Genomic DNA, 16,435 nt, shown 5'->3' with positions numbered 1-16,435 from the left:
TCGCCCCCAGATAAGATGGCAGAGACGTATGTTGGGTTGTGCAAATTATGGAATGACAGCATTGTAGAGTTGGGAGGGATACCCAGAGTCATCTAGTCCAGCCCACTGCCAAAGCAGGAACTCCATAGCTAAATAATTTCTGAGCGATGGGCGTCCGGCTTCTGTTGAACAGCCTCCGAGGAAGGCCTCCCCACCACCTTCCAGGGCGCTTTGTTCCACAACTGAACGGCTCTCGCCATCAGAAAGTCCTCCCTGATTTCCAAGTTGAAGTCTCCCTTCTTATAAATCGAACCCACTGCTTCCAGTCACTACTGGAACGCCAGCCGGCTCCAACTTCCTGCCATTTAAAAGATTACTCCTACCTGTTCTTCTGCCGAATAAGTTCATCCTTGTGCTTTGTTCTGTTGCACAAATTTCTTTCAGCCGATGGAGTTGTTTGTTTTGTTTTGTTTTTCATGGAATGGAATTTCAAAACTTCCTGTACCCACTTTGGGTCTAAGAAAAGTGAAGTCTGGATTTGGCCTGCTAAATGTTAAAACATGAAATCAAGTTTGCAATGAGACAGAGGGAGAATTTCAGGGAAGGGTGGGGACCCGTGTCTGGAAAGGCTACCTTTGACCAGAGTGGGGCGGGTGGGAAATGGCACCCTTCCCCCCCCCGACCTCCCAGTTAGAATTCTCCTCTGGGGGCATGTTCTGATGTGGTCAAAACAGAGACCAGGGAAGAAAAAGTGATGTTGGAAGTATCAGGAGCCGAAATGGAGCCGGGAAAAGCGGAAGGGGGATTCTAGATAAGATGTTTGCCTACCTTAACCAGGGGAAAATATGTAGCCAGGTCACGAGGGCATGGTCAGGAGGGGGAAACGCCGCCTGCACAGCACTCAGACAGAGCCCTGCTGGCGCAGAGCAAAAATCCATCATCCCCAGCAACCCTCCAGCTCCTGGGTTGTGCGTTCCACTCTAGGGCAATGTTTCAAATCATTTTCGGCCTTTGTGATGCTGATGCTGCTGCTGAGCGGCAAAGCCTTGAATTTGTGCCATTTCAAGCACCCGGCTGCTTCATGTTCTGCCCAGACCCCTGCGTGTGGCGCAGATGGTGTGGGTCTGGAAAGATACGGCCCGGTTTCTTTCCTTAATTCCTGCATTTTCTTATTGCCTTGGTCTCCTACCTTTCTGCCAATGATGATATACTCAGCTCAGCTCTCCACGTTGGCCCTACTGCCACAACCTCGTGAGGTGGGTCAGGGCCGCCCAACAGGATTTCACGTCCACGAAAGGGAGGATTGGGACCCATCTCTCCAGAATCCTAGCGCAAGACGATCAACCCTGCACGAATCCACCTGCCCTTTAAAAGTGGGGGTGGGGGGGAAGCGAGTCAAGAGCAGGCAGGCAAGAGAGAGAGACAGAGGGTTGCCTGCATTTGTGCACTGTCTGCAAAGGATGATGATGATGATGATGATGATGATGATGATGATGATGATGATGATGATGATGATGATGATGATGATGATGATGATGATGATGATATAACTACTATCACTCTGTAGCGTGTGCTGGGGCTTAGGGGTGCAGAGTCAGGCTGGATAGCTCCTGCCAAGTTCATTTATGGCAAGCTCTGAACATCCCCGTCTCGCCCTTTCTCTTTTTTCCTTTTGAAAAATCTCTCTTTCTTTCGAAAGCGCCATTTTCTGCCTCTCCGTCCTCGGCATCCGGCTCGTCCTCACTGCCTGTGTGTTGCCGGTGAGTTTCTGCCATTGCTTCAGCTTCTGGAAAGAATGGATCCTCTTCTCCCTTTGATGTACATGAGCAATTCCAATTAATTTTAATGTGTAGTCATCAAGTGAGGGGTGGCCAGCTTACGCAACGTATGCACCCTCCACAAAGGCTCCTTTGTAGTAGCTATAAAAAAGCCCCCCCCCAAAAAAGAGGGCTTATTGAGGGGGGGAGGCAATGCCTTGTTAAGAGCAATTGTGTATGTGTGTGTGTGTTTTATTTCTGATAGGAACCCAAACATTTCATGATGCCTTCTAGACAGAAACCGAGGAGGCAGCTTGGCAATTAGAAGCGGAGCTGACTTGAGACACAGATCTCTAATTGTCCCCCAGCGCTGTAATTGTGCATTAGCTTGCTTCTACTTGGTGTTTGGACCCTGGGAGGGAAGCACCAGGATTTGCTCAAATGTGGCCTGGGCAAGAACAGCTGCTTGAAGAATGAGTCTCTGGAGGGCCGGGACTTTATCACCTTCTCCCCCCACCCCACCCGGAATCTGCAGCCTCATCATTTCTCCACCTTCAGCCAAGCTGAAGCGCAACCCTCCTTCCCACCTTCTCCTCTCCTTTTGCTGTAGACAGGATTTCTTGGCTGGTGGGGGGAAGGCAGGCCCCGGTGGAGGGGAAAGGCCTCTCCGCATTGCTGCGAGTGGGGTCCTCTTTGCTCCTCCGGCCCGGCTGCAGCTCAGTCGGGCGGAGGAAGAGTCGGACATCACGTGTGAGCCCTGAGCCAGAGGCAGGGCAGCGGACATCAAACAGCGCAACGTGGCAGCTGGGAGGCCCCCTGCCAGCCAGCTCAGAATCCAGACCCCTGGAACCACATCTGGCCTCCATCCAGCCAGCAAGGTGGGTTCCTCTCTTCCCACGCAAGGGTTGGCAGAAGGTGAGCGAAGATGCCTTTGATTCTTAGTCAGGCTTCAGAAGAGCATCTGAAACCCTGCGGAACCAACCGGTCACTTTCCTCCGATGTCAGTGGGTCTGCCCTATAGGAGAGGATGCTGGATTCCGTGCATGAGCTATCCAGAGCTCAGAAATAGAGATGGGCACGAAACGCCGGTTCTGTGGGTGGTCCTGGTTCGTTTAGTGGCCGGCCAGGTGCTTGGCACTTCCCAGCCTCACCCCCCTCCACCGGGCGTCCACTCGGAGGCCGAGGCCCAGCAGGCACTGCCTCTGAGCGGGCGCTCACCAGGGGAGGCAAGGCCAGGAAACACCAAACATCCAGTCGACCACTAAACGAACCAGCACGAAGCGCGGAACCGGCGGTCCGTGCCCATCTCGAGCCAGAAAGGACCTTCCAGGCATCGGTGACATTTTTGAAGAAAAGCATTTCCCAAGAGTCTGAAGGTGTGAATCTCGGCACCACAAAAAGAGCATTTGTGGGAAACCGATTCCAAATCCAGGGCTGCTGCTGTAACACTTGACATTTTGCCGATTTCCCAACTGTCAAGAGCAAGGGCTTTAAAAAGGAATAAATAAATCATTTCTTAGATTCAACCTCAGGTGGGAAGCAATTAGTCGCATTCTTTGTAACACAAAGCCAAACCAAGTGTTAAAGGCATCAACATTTCGTTTCGTCTTTTAAAGCACGGCTTGCAATGCTGAGTCCTCACATCACCTTTCCCCGGAGAGGGAGAGCACATACATTACAAGCCCTCCTTCCCTTGCGCTGTTCCACACAAACACACAAACACACACACACACACTCCTGCTGGATGGCCAGAAGGGCTGTGCTTAATCAGGGCCCTCCATCTGCTTCCTGGAAAACATGCCAATTACAGGCCGACCTGGGCGTCCCAAATGCGCGGCCGGCCTTCCTGGTGAGTTCTGAGGAGGCGGCCGCAAGGCAGAGCAGACTCTGTTCCCCTTCAAACCTTGGCTTTAAAAACTACAGCTTGAAAAGGTTTCCTTTGTCCGGACTACAACTCCCAAAATCCATGCTGGTGGGGAAATCCTGGCAGTCCAAGTCCATAAAGTGGCCTGTCTGTGCTCTGCTGAAAAAAAAATGGCCTCATCATTTTAGCATTTTAAATTTGTTTCAACATTGTCTGCATTCCATATGCAGTCTACCCACCGTTTTAAATGGTGCAACGCTCTGATGCGAATGCAGAAAAGATTGGATTTCAGCCAAAGTTTAAGACCGGGCACCAGGATCAGGGCTACGAGGGCCTGGGAGGCTTTTTTCACCAGTGGGTCAGACTCCATGGCCTCTGAGTGACCCTCTGGGTTTTTTTTTTCTTTTGAGGTTCCCCTCTCTCTTATCCCTGCTCGCCTCCCCTTTTGGGGTGCCAGTTTCTGTGTGAGCAGAGCCTCCCCCCATCTGTGCTTTCTCCTGACACCTCCCACCCCCCACCTCCTCCCTCCTTTCTTTTATTGGACACGATCCTGAAATAACTTCATTTTATATTTTAACGAGCCACACAGTCTGGGCAAGCAACAGACGTCATGAATAACAGCCACGCTTAAAAAAAAAAAAACTACAGGGAAAAAAGGGAGAGCGGAATTAAAACACACGCGCGCACACACAAACCTTGAGGTGACAGAGAAAACAAGAATGGAAATCGAATTACTTGTAAAAAACTTCAAAGCCAGTCTGAGGTGTTGATGAGGACAAACGGAACATCTGTTTTGCTGCTGGAAATCGTTGGGTGAAGGGGAAACGAGCCCTTAATTTGTAATCTAGCTTTGGGCTACTAATATAGGTTGGCTACGGCCTGCCTTTTTGGTTCCTCCGCTAAACAGAGCCCAGTAAGAGAGGAACTGGGGAAAGTGGGGCGTGTAGTTCCACAGGCTCCCCCCCCCACACACACAGAGAGAGACAGAGGTGCTTTCCAGGTGAGCCCTTGTCATCCGTAGCCAGGTAGTCTGGTGGGGGCAGCCGTAGTGGAGATGCTGGGAAGGAAGACGTGGAAGGCTGTCATCCAGAGGAGGGGCAGGATCCGTCCTTGATCCTCCCAGAGGGGACCGGAAGGAACCTCTCCCGTTGGCCCTCATTGGGTGTGCTTTTCCTCCAGGTGGATTTTGGCCAGAGTCAGACCATTACCTCTCTCCTGCTGCTGTTCCATGGCTCTCTCTCTCTCCCACCGCAAAGTTCAATGGAGTTATGTTTGAGACAGACGGCGCCTCCTTGATTCGGGCAGCACTGCCAGCACCCAAGAGCAGGAGGAGGCTCTTGGTGGCTCCAGTCCAGTCCGGTCTGCCCCCCCCCCCCGGTGGGATTTGCAGGCTTCCCACGGGCACCAACACGGCCCAAGTGCCGATGGGGAGAGGCTGCAAGTCTACTCCACGTAGGTCCCTGTTACATTTGCAAGCATCCCACATCGGAATTCTGCTCAGAAGGCGCTTCCAACTGTAGCCATGGTCAGGATGTGGCCCTGGAGATGGGGAGCCGCTGAGTGGTGTGTGCAAGTTCCTCCCTGGTTTTCTGACCTAGAAGCTGGACCTGCTGGCCCCGCATCTCTCTCTCTCTCTCTCTCTCTCTCTCTCTCTCTCTCTCCCCAGCTCCTCTCTGCTCTGCTCAGCATCCGTCCTCTGGTTGTTGCTGATCCTGCTGGACAGCTCCTGTGTCGACCTCCAAAGTCCCCAGGACAGATTTTTTTTGGGGGGGGGGTGAGACTCCTGCTGCTTTTCAGGGTGCCTCGAATCCTCTCTACTGTCCCCCCCCCCAAGTCCTGCAGCTGGCGTAGGCAACGGATCTCCCTCCAAGGTGAGGCACTGTCCTGGTCTTGCTCAGGAGGTGGGGTCAAGACGGCCCTGTAAGCAGATAACGGCTCTTGTTTGGACTTACGTGCCCCCCGGGGCTGGAAGGAATCGCAAGTGGTTTGGGTACCATTTCACTGGGTGGCAAGATGCTCTAAGTGCGAAGCGCTGGTGCATTTTTTTCCCTGCAACCCCTCTTCCCTTTTTTTTAGCACTCCATACACCCAAAATGTCACATCTTGACCCAGCGAATGGGTGCAGGCAGCCTGAGACTGGTGGTGCCAGCCTTCCGAAAGGCCCCAATCCCTTATGGTCTGCTGGGAGTGAATGGCCGGAAAGCGTCAAAGCAGTGCCATGTCACATGGTTAGTCGAGGGTGTGGGAAACCGCCGACCCCTTTCCAGTCTGTTTCTTGGTGGGGAGGTGGAGTTGCAAGGCTCTGTTGCCCAGAGAAGGGGGGTGGGAACGTGCCGCTTAAGAGCGGAGGATGCGGTCATGGCAGGTGGAAAAACAAAGTTATGAATCTTTGTCTCAGGAATGGCGATAAGGATGGCTCTGTGGGAAGATGACGGAATCTGTGTTTTCCTTTTCCTAAGGCAGGAGGAAAGGCCGGTGACATTTTCCTGGCAGGCCGTATCAATGCGCAAGCCAAGAAAAAGGTTAAAAAGCTGTGTGTAAGCCCAGTCCCACAAAGCTCATGAGAATTTAAGGAGGGCCGACCTTTTCGGCCTCCCGTGAAAAACGCTGGGCTGCCCAACTCTTGACATTTCCGGCAGAAGTTGCCCTGTTGGACTACAACTCCCAACAGGCAGGGAGAGTCCAGAAAGAGGCGCTTGCTCGAAGCCAGCCTGTGTTCCTTCCTGAGCAGGTCAGCGGAAGGACTCAGCAACATGACTTGATCCAGGACACCCAAGGAAAATACTACAAATAGGTGTTTTTTTGTAAATGTTGTGTTTTGCCTGCATGTTCCCGTGTAAGGAGGAAGAAGAATGACACGGAGAAGGCAATCTTATATTCATTTACTTAGTGATTAAAGCGGGACTTTTGGTGACTAAACATGTCCAGGTTTGTATTGTCTGTGGGTTAAGCCTGGAAATAGTTCAGTAGCTGCTGCAGTGATGCTCAGGTGAGAATGCTTTGCTTACTGTGCCTGTCTTTTCAGGGCTAAACTCTACATTATAGATGGTGTGTTACTAAAGGAAGGAACTCCTGAATTGCTGGAAGCATCTGATTGCCATAGCACCAACGTTTCCTGCCTCCTGTGGTTGCAGATCAGCGTTCTCCCTCTTCTCACCAGATTGACTGGGGGGGGGGGTGTTCTCCCCAGCCCAGACTATTTAGAGCCTCACTCTGCCCTTAAAACCGGAGTCTATCCTGTCTAACTCTCCACACAGACAAACCTGGCAGGTCTCTGTGATAAAGCGAAATGTTGATGGGAAACAGTGTATGGCTTTGGAGGAAAAAGTCATTTGAATCACCAGGAGACAGTGGAAGAGGGGAAGATATTTGCATTTTAATCTGAGGATTTCTACGGGTCTCCAATTAGAGGCACAAAATCTCCATAATTCTGATGAACGACGATCCCCTTCTCATTACGCCAACACCTGAAGTGGAACCACTGCCATTTATTAATAATTTAATGAAGATGACAACATATTATTTCCCCCCCCCCATGTACCCGACAGACCTGTAAACCTTAATCGCAGAAAGCCAAGCATCATCTGAAAGGCAGTCGTAATGACTTCGGAACCGGGATAGGCAGGCAGAGCGAATAAGGCAGGCAATTAACTCTTCCTCTCATCTGAAATCAGCCTTCAACTTCGAGAGGGGAAGCAAATAACAGACTGACAGGGTTGGGGGGGAGGGAGGAAAGGAAGCGGGGCTGCCTTTCACTGCCGCCTTGTGCCCCCTGCTTCCTGGCAGCGCGCTCTTCGGCTGCTCCCGTCCAGGCACTTGGGGGAGAAGCCGCATGTTTGGGGGGAACCGCCATAGGGGTGGGGAGGTGCTGAGAAATGGCCCCTGCCTCCTCTCTCCCTCCTCCTGAGTAGAGAAGACAGTGCACAGATTTCCATCACCTTTCATAGGAACAGGATAAGAAGAACGTGCAAAACGAGATGAACTCCAATGGCCCTGTTTCTTGAGGAGCTCCTTTCAATCAGGAAGGGCTGCGCTCAGCGAGCGAGCTTTGCGGGCCACGAGCATGGCAGACACACAAAACCGAGCCTTTCTGAGAGCCGGAGAAGGTGCAGTGCCAGCGGTGGATCCGGAAGGAGGCCCCAATTCTCTGAGAAACACGAGGAGACCACCTGGGGGGGGGCAGGAGTCCAGTCGGTGGCCAGGCTGACTCCTCGTGGGCTTCCTGGCCTAACAGGGTTGGTAGGCAGCCCTGGTCTCCATTGCCACTGGTGGGGAAGAGAAGCCGAGACCCGTTCGCCCTCCTGGAGTTGTCTTGGTCCTTCTCCCATCTTCCTGCCGACAGAGCAAGGGATCCAGCTCTGCAGTTTGGCTGCAGAAGGAGCCCCGTTTCTATGCTTTCTTTTTCACAGGCGGAGGCACGAAGGCAAGGGGCTTTGGGGGGCCAGGAAGGATCCAGGATGTCACATCTGTTGTCCAGGTTCGGGGAGAACACAAGCCATTTGCAACCCGGGACCTGTCCGTGGTCCTGAAAGTCCTCGCAGGGCCTGGCCCTCTTTCCTCTCCCTTGAGGACGAGGTTCTCTCTTGTGTATCGCTTTGGCCCCTTCCTGCAAACCTCCTCACTGCTCTTGGGACTCAGTTTTTGTTACTGGAGGGAGGGAGGGAGGGAGGGAGCTGGGCCACTAAGAAATATGACCAGGATGGAGCCACAAGGCGCACCTGCTGGGACAAGGATAGTAAGGACAATAATTGTGTGCCATCAAATTGTTTCTGACTTATGGCAGTCCTTCCCAGGGTTTTCTAGCTAGAGAGGATTCAGGAGCGGTTTGCCCTTTCCCTTCTTCCAGGGGTTCCCTGGAGCCCTTGTGCTGCTCGCCCAAGGCCACCCAGGCTGGCTTCTCCCTCAGGAGGCCCCGCGGGGAACCACATTCCTGACCTCTGGCTCTGCAGTCAGAGACCTCACTCACTGAGCTAGCCAGACAGCTTTGGGATAAAGATAAGACTACCAGCAAAGAGACAGAAAATGTTTGTGGTGAAAAAAAAAAGAAGGGGGGGAGAGAACATCTCTCCCTGCACCAGAGACATGGGGCAACAACGGTGGGCTGGCCGAGCAGATGGAGGAGAGGCAGGCGAGAGGGGCATGAGATCACCGAGAGCCAGCCAGTTGCCAGAGCCGCGTGTCTAGCTCAGTGCAGCTGGCAGGGTGCATACGTGCATGCATGCAGGGTGGAGGATGTTTGGTATATCTTGGGAATGGTTATGCCTCTCAGGTCTTCCTGTTTCTCGCCTCCCTTCGTCATGAGCCCCCACTGCAGCCCCCAGGACTTACCTCTGCTTCTTAATCCACCAAGCCATCAGCAGGGGAAATGGGACACCGGGTGTGTGTGTGTGTGTGTGTGTGTGTGTGTCAGCTGCTAGACAGTTGGGCGATAGCTGCCAGCTTCTCCCGAATTTGTTCCTGGTGGACTTCAGGTGTTTCCTGTTTGCGGGGGGGGGGAGGAGGGAGAATGAGGAAATGAAAGCTCAACAGATGCAAAAGATGTTCCAGAGGGGAGGCAATGGTGGAACAGGAGGGAGTTTGTCCTGCTGGAGGCACCTTTGCCTCCCCTGCTGACCATCACTCTACCACCTTGGGCACATCTTGTCTGATGTCAGAAGCCAAGCGAGGCCAGGCCTGGTTAGGCCGTGGATGGGGGCCCGCCAGCGACTTTGGAGGAAGGTTCAGGAAGGAATACAAGGCAGACACAGCCTGAGCCAGCAAATAGTGGGCTTGAAGGACGTGCTCCCACTGCAGGCAGCAAAACGGGGGAACCTTGCTCTCTCTGCGGGAGAGCGTCTGCCAGCCAGAGTGGACCACCCCGGACTGGGGAGCTGAGAGGCTGATTTGGGAGAAGCCAGCCTTCTGTGGCTTCCAGGGGCCCGAGATGTCCATCACACCCCGAACCTTCTGCGTCCCACCCGAGGTCGGGAGCTAAGAAGGGCTGGGCCTCAGCAGTCCTCAGAGGGGGGACCACAGGGAGCACAGCTGGCGAGCCCTCTTCCTCTGCCCGAGGTGCCCCTGGTGGCCCCCTCGGGCCTTGAGGAGGCAGCCACGATGGGCAGATCGTCCCCCCCCTCCGGCCTGGGCCTCTCCCTCAGAGGGGCAGACGGATGAGGCCCGTGATAAATGCCTCTCTTGCGTCTGTGGCTTTGGCTTCTGCCCGTTAAGCCGTTTCACACACACACACACACACACACACACACACACACACACACACACACACACACACACACACACACACACCAGCATGTCAAGATTTGCCCATCTCCGGGATGTTTGTTGTTCTCCTAGGTATTCAAATTGTTTTAACTACCGCTCTATAACTCAGCCCTTGCTTTGCTTTGTCAGCTCTAATGACAGGGTTTTGGGGAGAGTATTGATCCGCCTTAAATCTCTTCTATAAAAAAAAACAACGCTGTAAATCTGCAAAGAAAAGGAATTTCACGTTCGCTCTTCCACGGCGGGAGAGGATGGTGCATTTCCTCACCTCCTTAGCTGTCGTTCCACGTTCTTAAGGATTCATTGGGGAAGAAATTTCCTGGTAGTGCAAGAATATGAGATAGAAGGGATAACTCTGGGGTGCAGAACTACAGTCTGGCTCCCTGCATATCTCTGGACGAGGACTGTCAGATAACAAGGCAGAGAAACGTCCGGGGCAAGTGGAGAAAGGCAGAGGCAGAGAATGGAACCTCCTCTTGCTCGGAGAAGGGCTTTCTTCCATTCTGAGCTGCCTGACTTTGGCCCCAGGAGCCCCCTCCCAACCAGGCTAAAGGGAGAGGGGGTTGTGGTGCTCAGCTCCTTCCAGGAGGCCACCAGGCTGGGGAAGGGTGAGGGTAGAGGAAGGGAGGGATGGACGAATGAACGAATGAACGAACTGCAAGGCTAGACCTGATGGCTACACATTTAAAAGATCCTTGGAATAAACAGGGAAGTTCTGGCCAGCGGAAGGACAGCAGGCGAGAGAATCTGGGCCCTGTCCTCCGGGTGCAATGGGGTCACCTCCCTCCCTCACCTGCCTCTGGTGTGCAAGGCAGAGCAAACACGGCAGGCAAACACAGAGCTGTACCTTTGCCTTTCCAAACAGCTTCAGGGCTTGCTTGTAATAACCCACGGCCCGGTCCAGGTGGCCCTGGGAGAAGTGAGTCGCCCCCAGGGCTTCGCAGGTGAGGGCTTCCCCGGAAGAGTCACCTGGGGGAAGAAGGTGCAGAGGGAGCTCCGTGACTCTCAAGAGGAGGATCCGGAGGGCTGCTGGGTTGGCCTCAAAGCCTACTGAGGGTCTCTCTCCACCACCACCACCCCCATACACAGAGACCACTTTCCAACATGGCTCTACTCTCTGGCTTGCAAAGGAAGGGAGCTGAACGGCAGGTTGAGAAAGGGAAAGAAGCAAAAAGTGGACCAAACTGGACAAAACTGGACTCTCTGTATGTCTGTTGCCTCCCTTGTTGAAGAAAAGCCACTTTCTCTCCAGCTTTGATTATTCGGTCTGCATCTTGTCCACAGGAAGAAGGCAAGTTTGCCACACGGGCTGCTGGGAGGGTGCGCACAAGCACATTCCTCACAAGCTTTTCCCTTCCACCAGGTCCAGGAAGGGTAGCCCATGGCAGCCGCGCCTCCGTGCCTGGACCTGAAATCCGGACTCGGCTCCCCTTGCCCCAGGGATCCCCGGTGAGCCTGACTCTGCACTGGGAAGCCCAGGAGATGCAAACATTCTCTCAGCCACCCGAGGAACCGTCCCATGAGAGAGGCAAGCGGCTTCCATCCTGCGGAGTGGTGGTGCAAATCCACATTGCGTCTGCTGCCTGGAGCAGGGGCCTGGATTCGATGGCCAAAGGATCGACCCCTTCTGACTCCATGATTCTGGGACCCTCTCTTGCCCGGTGCAGGTCTGCAACCCACCCGCTAAGGAAGCATTGGTGCACCTGGTCAGAGATGCTCTTTAAAAACTGTATACTTTGCAACAGAGCAGAGTGTTTTCCATGATCAAGTGATCAATGAAACCAAAGTTGGCAGTCCAAGCCTCCACACTCAAAGACCATCGGCCACCAGAGCTCAGGAAGAACTCCGAATTCCAGGCTCCACTCGCCAGGACAGCTAAGAGCCCGCCGGAGGCTGGAAGGATCTGGGACTTATAGGCTCCACGCATGCATGCACACAAAATGGGGGGTTGTCTATGCTTTGCTCACAGGACAGGCTGGTTCCATCTCTTACCTGTCTCTGCAAAAGCCTTCTGTGTCTGCTGGTAGTAAAATTCGGCTGAGCTGTAGTTTTTCAGCCGGACGTGAGCAGTGGCCAGATTGTAGAGGCACTGGGCCTGGGCGGTCCTCTGGCTCGCTCCGAGGGCACCTGGCAAGGAGGAGGTTGGCATCAGCGGACGGAAGTGGGCACACGGATGTAAATGCATGGATGCGTTTGCTGGAGCTTGAGCAAAAGGAAGCCGTTCCCTGCTTAGCTGCGACCCATCCTCTCAACCAGGCCTGTTGTCATGCAAGGAAGTGTGTGTGGCCCTCTGTGTCTAAAATCCTAGGTTTTGAGGCCCCCAATCCTGCCCCAAGAACACCTGCACCCTGTGATTGGAAGACGCTGCGCCAGGGAGCACAGATCTGAATCTGGACTTCTCCACAGACCCAAACCGCAAGTCCATTAGCCCAAGCTGGGCCCATTCAGTTTGGACTTTGGGGTGCCTCTGAATCCAGCGCTTTGCTCTCGTTCTGGCCTAGATGCATCAGCGCATCAATGCCTTCAAGCCTCAGCCGCCGCGCATGACGGGGCAGGACGGCCTTCTGTTCCCTTTGGCCACCCACCCACCCAGTCCGGCTGGAGCAGGAGGACGCGCATGCACGACCCACCGTAGATGTCGGCGGCCTCGCTGTGGAAGCTCAGCGCCCTTTCGAACTGCTCCAGGGCGTTGTAGACGGCGCCCAGGTTTTGCAGCAGGACAGCCCTTTTCTGCCCCGAAACGTCGTCCTGGCGGCAGAGCTGCAGAGCCTCGTGGAAATATCGCTCGGCCAGCCTGAAGAGACCCGTTTGCGCATAATGGAGCCCCAGGTCATTGTAGAGTTTGCCTGGAATTGGGAACGTGTGAGGAAACCTGCTTTAGCCCGAGAGGGCTTCAGACTCGAGGTCAAAGTAGGATGAGGGGAAACTGGGGGGGGGGGGTGTGACCAGGAGCAAGCCGGGTGGGTTTTCAAAGTATGGACTGTCCCTTGCCACCCGACCCCTGGTGAGTTTGTGGCTGAGCTGAGATTTGAACTCAGGTCTTCTGAGTCCTCCTCCAACACTCTGCCCACCACACGGCCTCTCTCCCATCCTTAGGTCTCTCCTTGGCCCTGAAGCCCCACCCTGGTCCAGGATCTACCTCGCAAGTTCTGGTCAGTAATCTTCGTGCACGACTGGCCACACGTTCGCAGGGCCCCCAGGACCTCGTCTTGGGAGGACTCCGGACTCCGCAAGAGGTAGTTGGCTGCTTCCCTGAAGGCCATGGCGGCCTCTTCCGGCAGCTGCAACCTCTGGTACGTCTGACCAGCCAGGAGGAAAGAGCGTGCGGCCGAAGGCGCCTCCCCCAGGCTCCCCAGGCTATAGGACAGCTTGACCAAGGCGTTCGCCAACCCCCCGGCCTTGGCTCGCACTGTAACCCCGGAGTGCCTTCCGGTAGAACTCCGCTGCTCTCTGGGGCTCCCCCAAGTTTTCGTAAGCCATGGCCAAGTTGAAGTAGAGGCTGGGGTCTACCTCTCCGGTCAATCTCCCGGCCTTCTTGAGGCACTTCAGGCCCTTCTCGGCTTGGCCGGTGGCAACGTAGGTCGCCCCGAGGTTGAAGAGGCAGGTCGCTCGGGTGTGAGGTTCCCCAAGGCGGCCGGAGAGCAGGTAGGCCTTTTTGAACCTGGCCAGGGCACGGGCCTCTTCGCCGGCCTGGAAGAAGGCGATTCCCTCCCTCAACAGACTCCGGGTTTCCTTTTTGGCGACGGGCCCCGTGTGGCCCTCGGGCCAGCCTTCCACCGACTCGGAGGACGGAGCAGAGGCCATTGAGTCCAAAGTGGGTCTTGAAAGGAAGCTGTTTTTTAAAAAAGCAGATGGTTGCTTCAGTCACAGGAGCAACCTTGGTCCTCCCCTTGATCCCTGGGGCTTCTTGCTTTTGTGCTGCTGGATCTCAGACCTGGGTGGAGGAACAGGGTTGAGGAAGCGGGTATTACAATGTCCACAGTCCCCATCATGGGACTGATGAGCATTGTTGTCCAGCGATATCTGGTGGGGCACACAGGGTACGTCCCCCATTTCAGACCCAGAGCCATCTCTCCCAACTGAGGCCATGAGTTCCACAAGCCAACAATGCTTTGCACGCAGATGTGTCCCATCCTCCCCGATGCTCTCGGCCTGCAGCGAGCATCGGCAGACAGGAGGCGGCAGGGTGTCTCCCACAGACAGAGGTGTGGCCCCCAACGCCCCGCCTGGCACGGCCCTGCCCGGTCTCTGCCGGCCACCTACCCACAGATCACCGTGGATCCCCTGTTGATCCCTGGCCTCCTGGCCCTGTCAACCCAAACCGGTCCCAGGGCACATGGCCCCGCTCCATACCCTCAGGCCGTGGTCCTGCCGGCTGGCCTTGGCTGCCTTCTTGGCTTGTGGTTAAAATGTCTTCTCGGCAGAAAGGAGGAAGGGATTCTCCCCGGTGGCTCTGGGAGGGGAAGGGCAAACCAATCCATAGGGAAGGGGGAAACGGGGAGCGGGCAGAAGAAACCTCTGGAAGAAGAAGGCACCCTTCGCTTGTTTGTTTGTTTGCTTGCTTTTTTCGTTGGTGGTGTAACCCTCAACTCCAGTAACCCTGGGAACCCATCCGCTTCCCTTAAATGTTTGCCATAAACATACACTTGGAGGAGTGATTATGTCATGAACAGGAGCGTCTCCTTCCGTGTAATTGTGTTTGTCCCCTTGGGCAAACAAGATGTTGATGTAAAATTGTTGATTGAGGGGCTGTGGTTTCTTTTGCGGGGGGGGGGGGAGAGGTTGTTGCTCAGCATAACAGCCTGGGCGGCTGCAAGATCTGCCGTGGGGACCGTTTTCTGGCTGAGGTGTGTTTCCCTGTGCAAGAGGATGGCGGAGAAGGGAAAGCAAGGGCATTCTGCTTGCAAAACCCTAAAGTCGCTTTTCCTTTGCAGAAAGGACCCTCCAGATAAGTTGGACTACAATTCCCATCACCCCCAGCATGGCCACCTGGCGCTGAGGGTCGCTGTTGCACGAGACGTCCAGCCGGATCGCGCCCGCCTCCTCTGGAACAGAGTTGGGACTGAAGAAAGAGGCCTGTTGTAAGTTGGCATAAGGATGCCAGGGCCCCTCTTGCCATCTCGGCGCGGGTAGGAGAGCCAGAACGGTGCCCACAGGACTGTTTATTTTGGGGGGGGGCACTGTGTGAGGATGCCAGAGAGAGCAGGGCAAGGCAGGGCTCCTGTCCCTCCCTTTGACGGGAGTTGCAGCGGGCGTGGTGGGGGGCGCGAACCTCTCCCAGTTCTTCCAGGCTGCTCCGGAGAGCGTCCCGCCTGCGTTTCTTGGCTCTCCCGGAGGCCAGGGAAACCTCGGGCTCTTGCTGGCGACTGGGAGGGGGTGTGACCGTCATGAGCCTAAGACCACCCCCCCCCCCCTGTTGAAGGATGCGCCCATGGAGACACAATGCCAAGTGCCTCGTTTGGGTTGCCTTTGGCAACAGGTGATGGGCGGAGAAGGACCCCTTTTAGCCGAGGGGCGGAATTCAGAGACAGAGAAGATCCTGGTGGGTGGAAGGGAGGGAGGGAGGGAGGGAAAGAGGGGCCCCCACCCACTCAGGATGGCAGCACATTCTGGCTCAGCTCTTCTTGCTATGTAGGAGGCCTTAGGGACAGGGCTTTGGACCTTTTAGAAGGGAGGGCTATGGAAGACGGGAGGGCCCTTCAAGGGGTGACAGGGTGTGGCCGCCGAGGGGGGGCGGCAAGGCTGTTTGTGGCAGTTGGGACCCCTAGGGCTTCTGGGGTGGGGTGGGTACAGGGACCATCTGTGTTTGGCTGCAACTCCTACGGTCTCCCGTTGATGTGAGTGGGGATGATGGGGACGGTAGTCTGGGACCTCTAGGGAGCCGGAGGGGAAGGAGGAGGGGGTCGCATGCAGGGAGAGCAGAGCTTAGAAAGGTGACTCTTTTGGACTACAACTGCCAGCGGAGTTGGCTGGGTGTGTGTGTGTGATGGGAATGGTAGTCCAAAAGAGTAGCCGTTCCAAGCTCTGAGGGTCAGGAATACCAGCCCTGCCATGGCTGGACCAACCACCACCCGCCACCTTGCTTCGTTTTCTGCCTGACCTCAAGTCAGCCGGCTGGGCAGCATTTCGGGGTGAGTGGGTGGGTGGGTGGGGGTTGCAAAGGAAGAGCGCAATCCAGGAGGGCTGGAGGGGGGGGCCTCATCACTCACCCGTGCAAAGCCTGGGAAAGAAATGTTCTGACCGGGTCCCGGAGCGGTGAGAGCAGGCGAGCCCCTGCCGTGTTCTGCCCGGGCTCTGGCTGGGAAGAAACAGTTGCAGAGGCCACGGACACGGCAACCGCCCGCCTGCCCACCTGCGGCCTCTCCCAGGTTGCCATCAACAAACCCAAGACGGGCTTCGAGCCGCCACCGCCACCCCCTCCACCCCCGCGGAGCAGGCTGGGGCCAGGGCCGCCCTCGGCTCTTTCGGCACCGCCTGCCTTGGCTGGCTCCAGGCCCCTTCGGGTCAGCCCGAGGGTCACCCGTGCCTCCCGGCTGTTTGGTGGGGCTCCTTGCTGGCCACCGTGGGCTCCTCTGTC

At 55.5% G+C, this 16,435-nt stretch overlaps 2 protein-coding genes and 1 long non-coding RNA gene across 3 annotated transcripts; all 3 read right to left on the bottom strand.

Annotated features, from left to right (window-relative positions):
- Positions 1–6,956: 6,956 nt before the first annotated feature.
- Positions 6,957–8,993, bottom strand: LOC144584654 (uncharacterized). The gene is made up of 2 exons (XR_013539048.1): positions 8,929–8,993; positions 6,957–8,321 (listed from the first exon to the last, which is right to left on the bottom strand). It is a non-coding gene; the product is annotated as an uncharacterized LOC144584654 (long non-coding RNA).
- An 892-nt stretch (positions 8,994–9,885) lies between these two features.
- On the bottom strand, positions 9,886–13,121 carry LOC110074531 (tetratricopeptide repeat protein 24). The gene is made up of 4 exons (XM_078381043.1): positions 12,998–13,121; positions 12,489–12,704; positions 11,851–11,985; positions 9,886–10,827 (listed from the first exon to the last, which is right to left on the bottom strand). Exons 1-4 carry the CDS (start codon positions 13,119–13,121, stop codon positions 10,535–10,537), a joined length of 768 nt encoding a protein of 255 aa, XP_078237169.1. The 3' UTR covers positions 9,886–10,534.
- On the bottom strand, positions 13,032–16,172 carry LOC144584656 (tetratricopeptide repeat protein 24-like). Its single transcript, XM_078381215.1, has 2 exons — positions 16,068–16,172; positions 13,032–13,792 (listed from the first exon to the last, which is right to left on the bottom strand). Exon 2 carries the CDS (start codon positions 13,660–13,662, stop codon positions 13,216–13,218), a length of 447 nt encoding a protein of 148 aa, XP_078237341.1. The 5' UTR covers positions 13,663–13,792; positions 16,068–16,172; the 3' UTR covers positions 13,032–13,215.
- Positions 16,173–16,435: the final 263 nt, after the last annotated feature.

The sequence above is a fragment of the Pogona vitticeps genome, chromosome 12, assembly GCF_051106095.1.
Source record: "Pogona vitticeps strain Pit_001003342236 chromosome 12, PviZW2.1, whole genome shotgun sequence".
NCBI lineage: Eukaryota > Metazoa > Chordata > Lepidosauria > Squamata > Agamidae > Pogona > Pogona vitticeps.
Note: the sequence above shows the minus strand (reverse complement) of the source record. Positions and strands in the feature narration are given on the sequence as shown.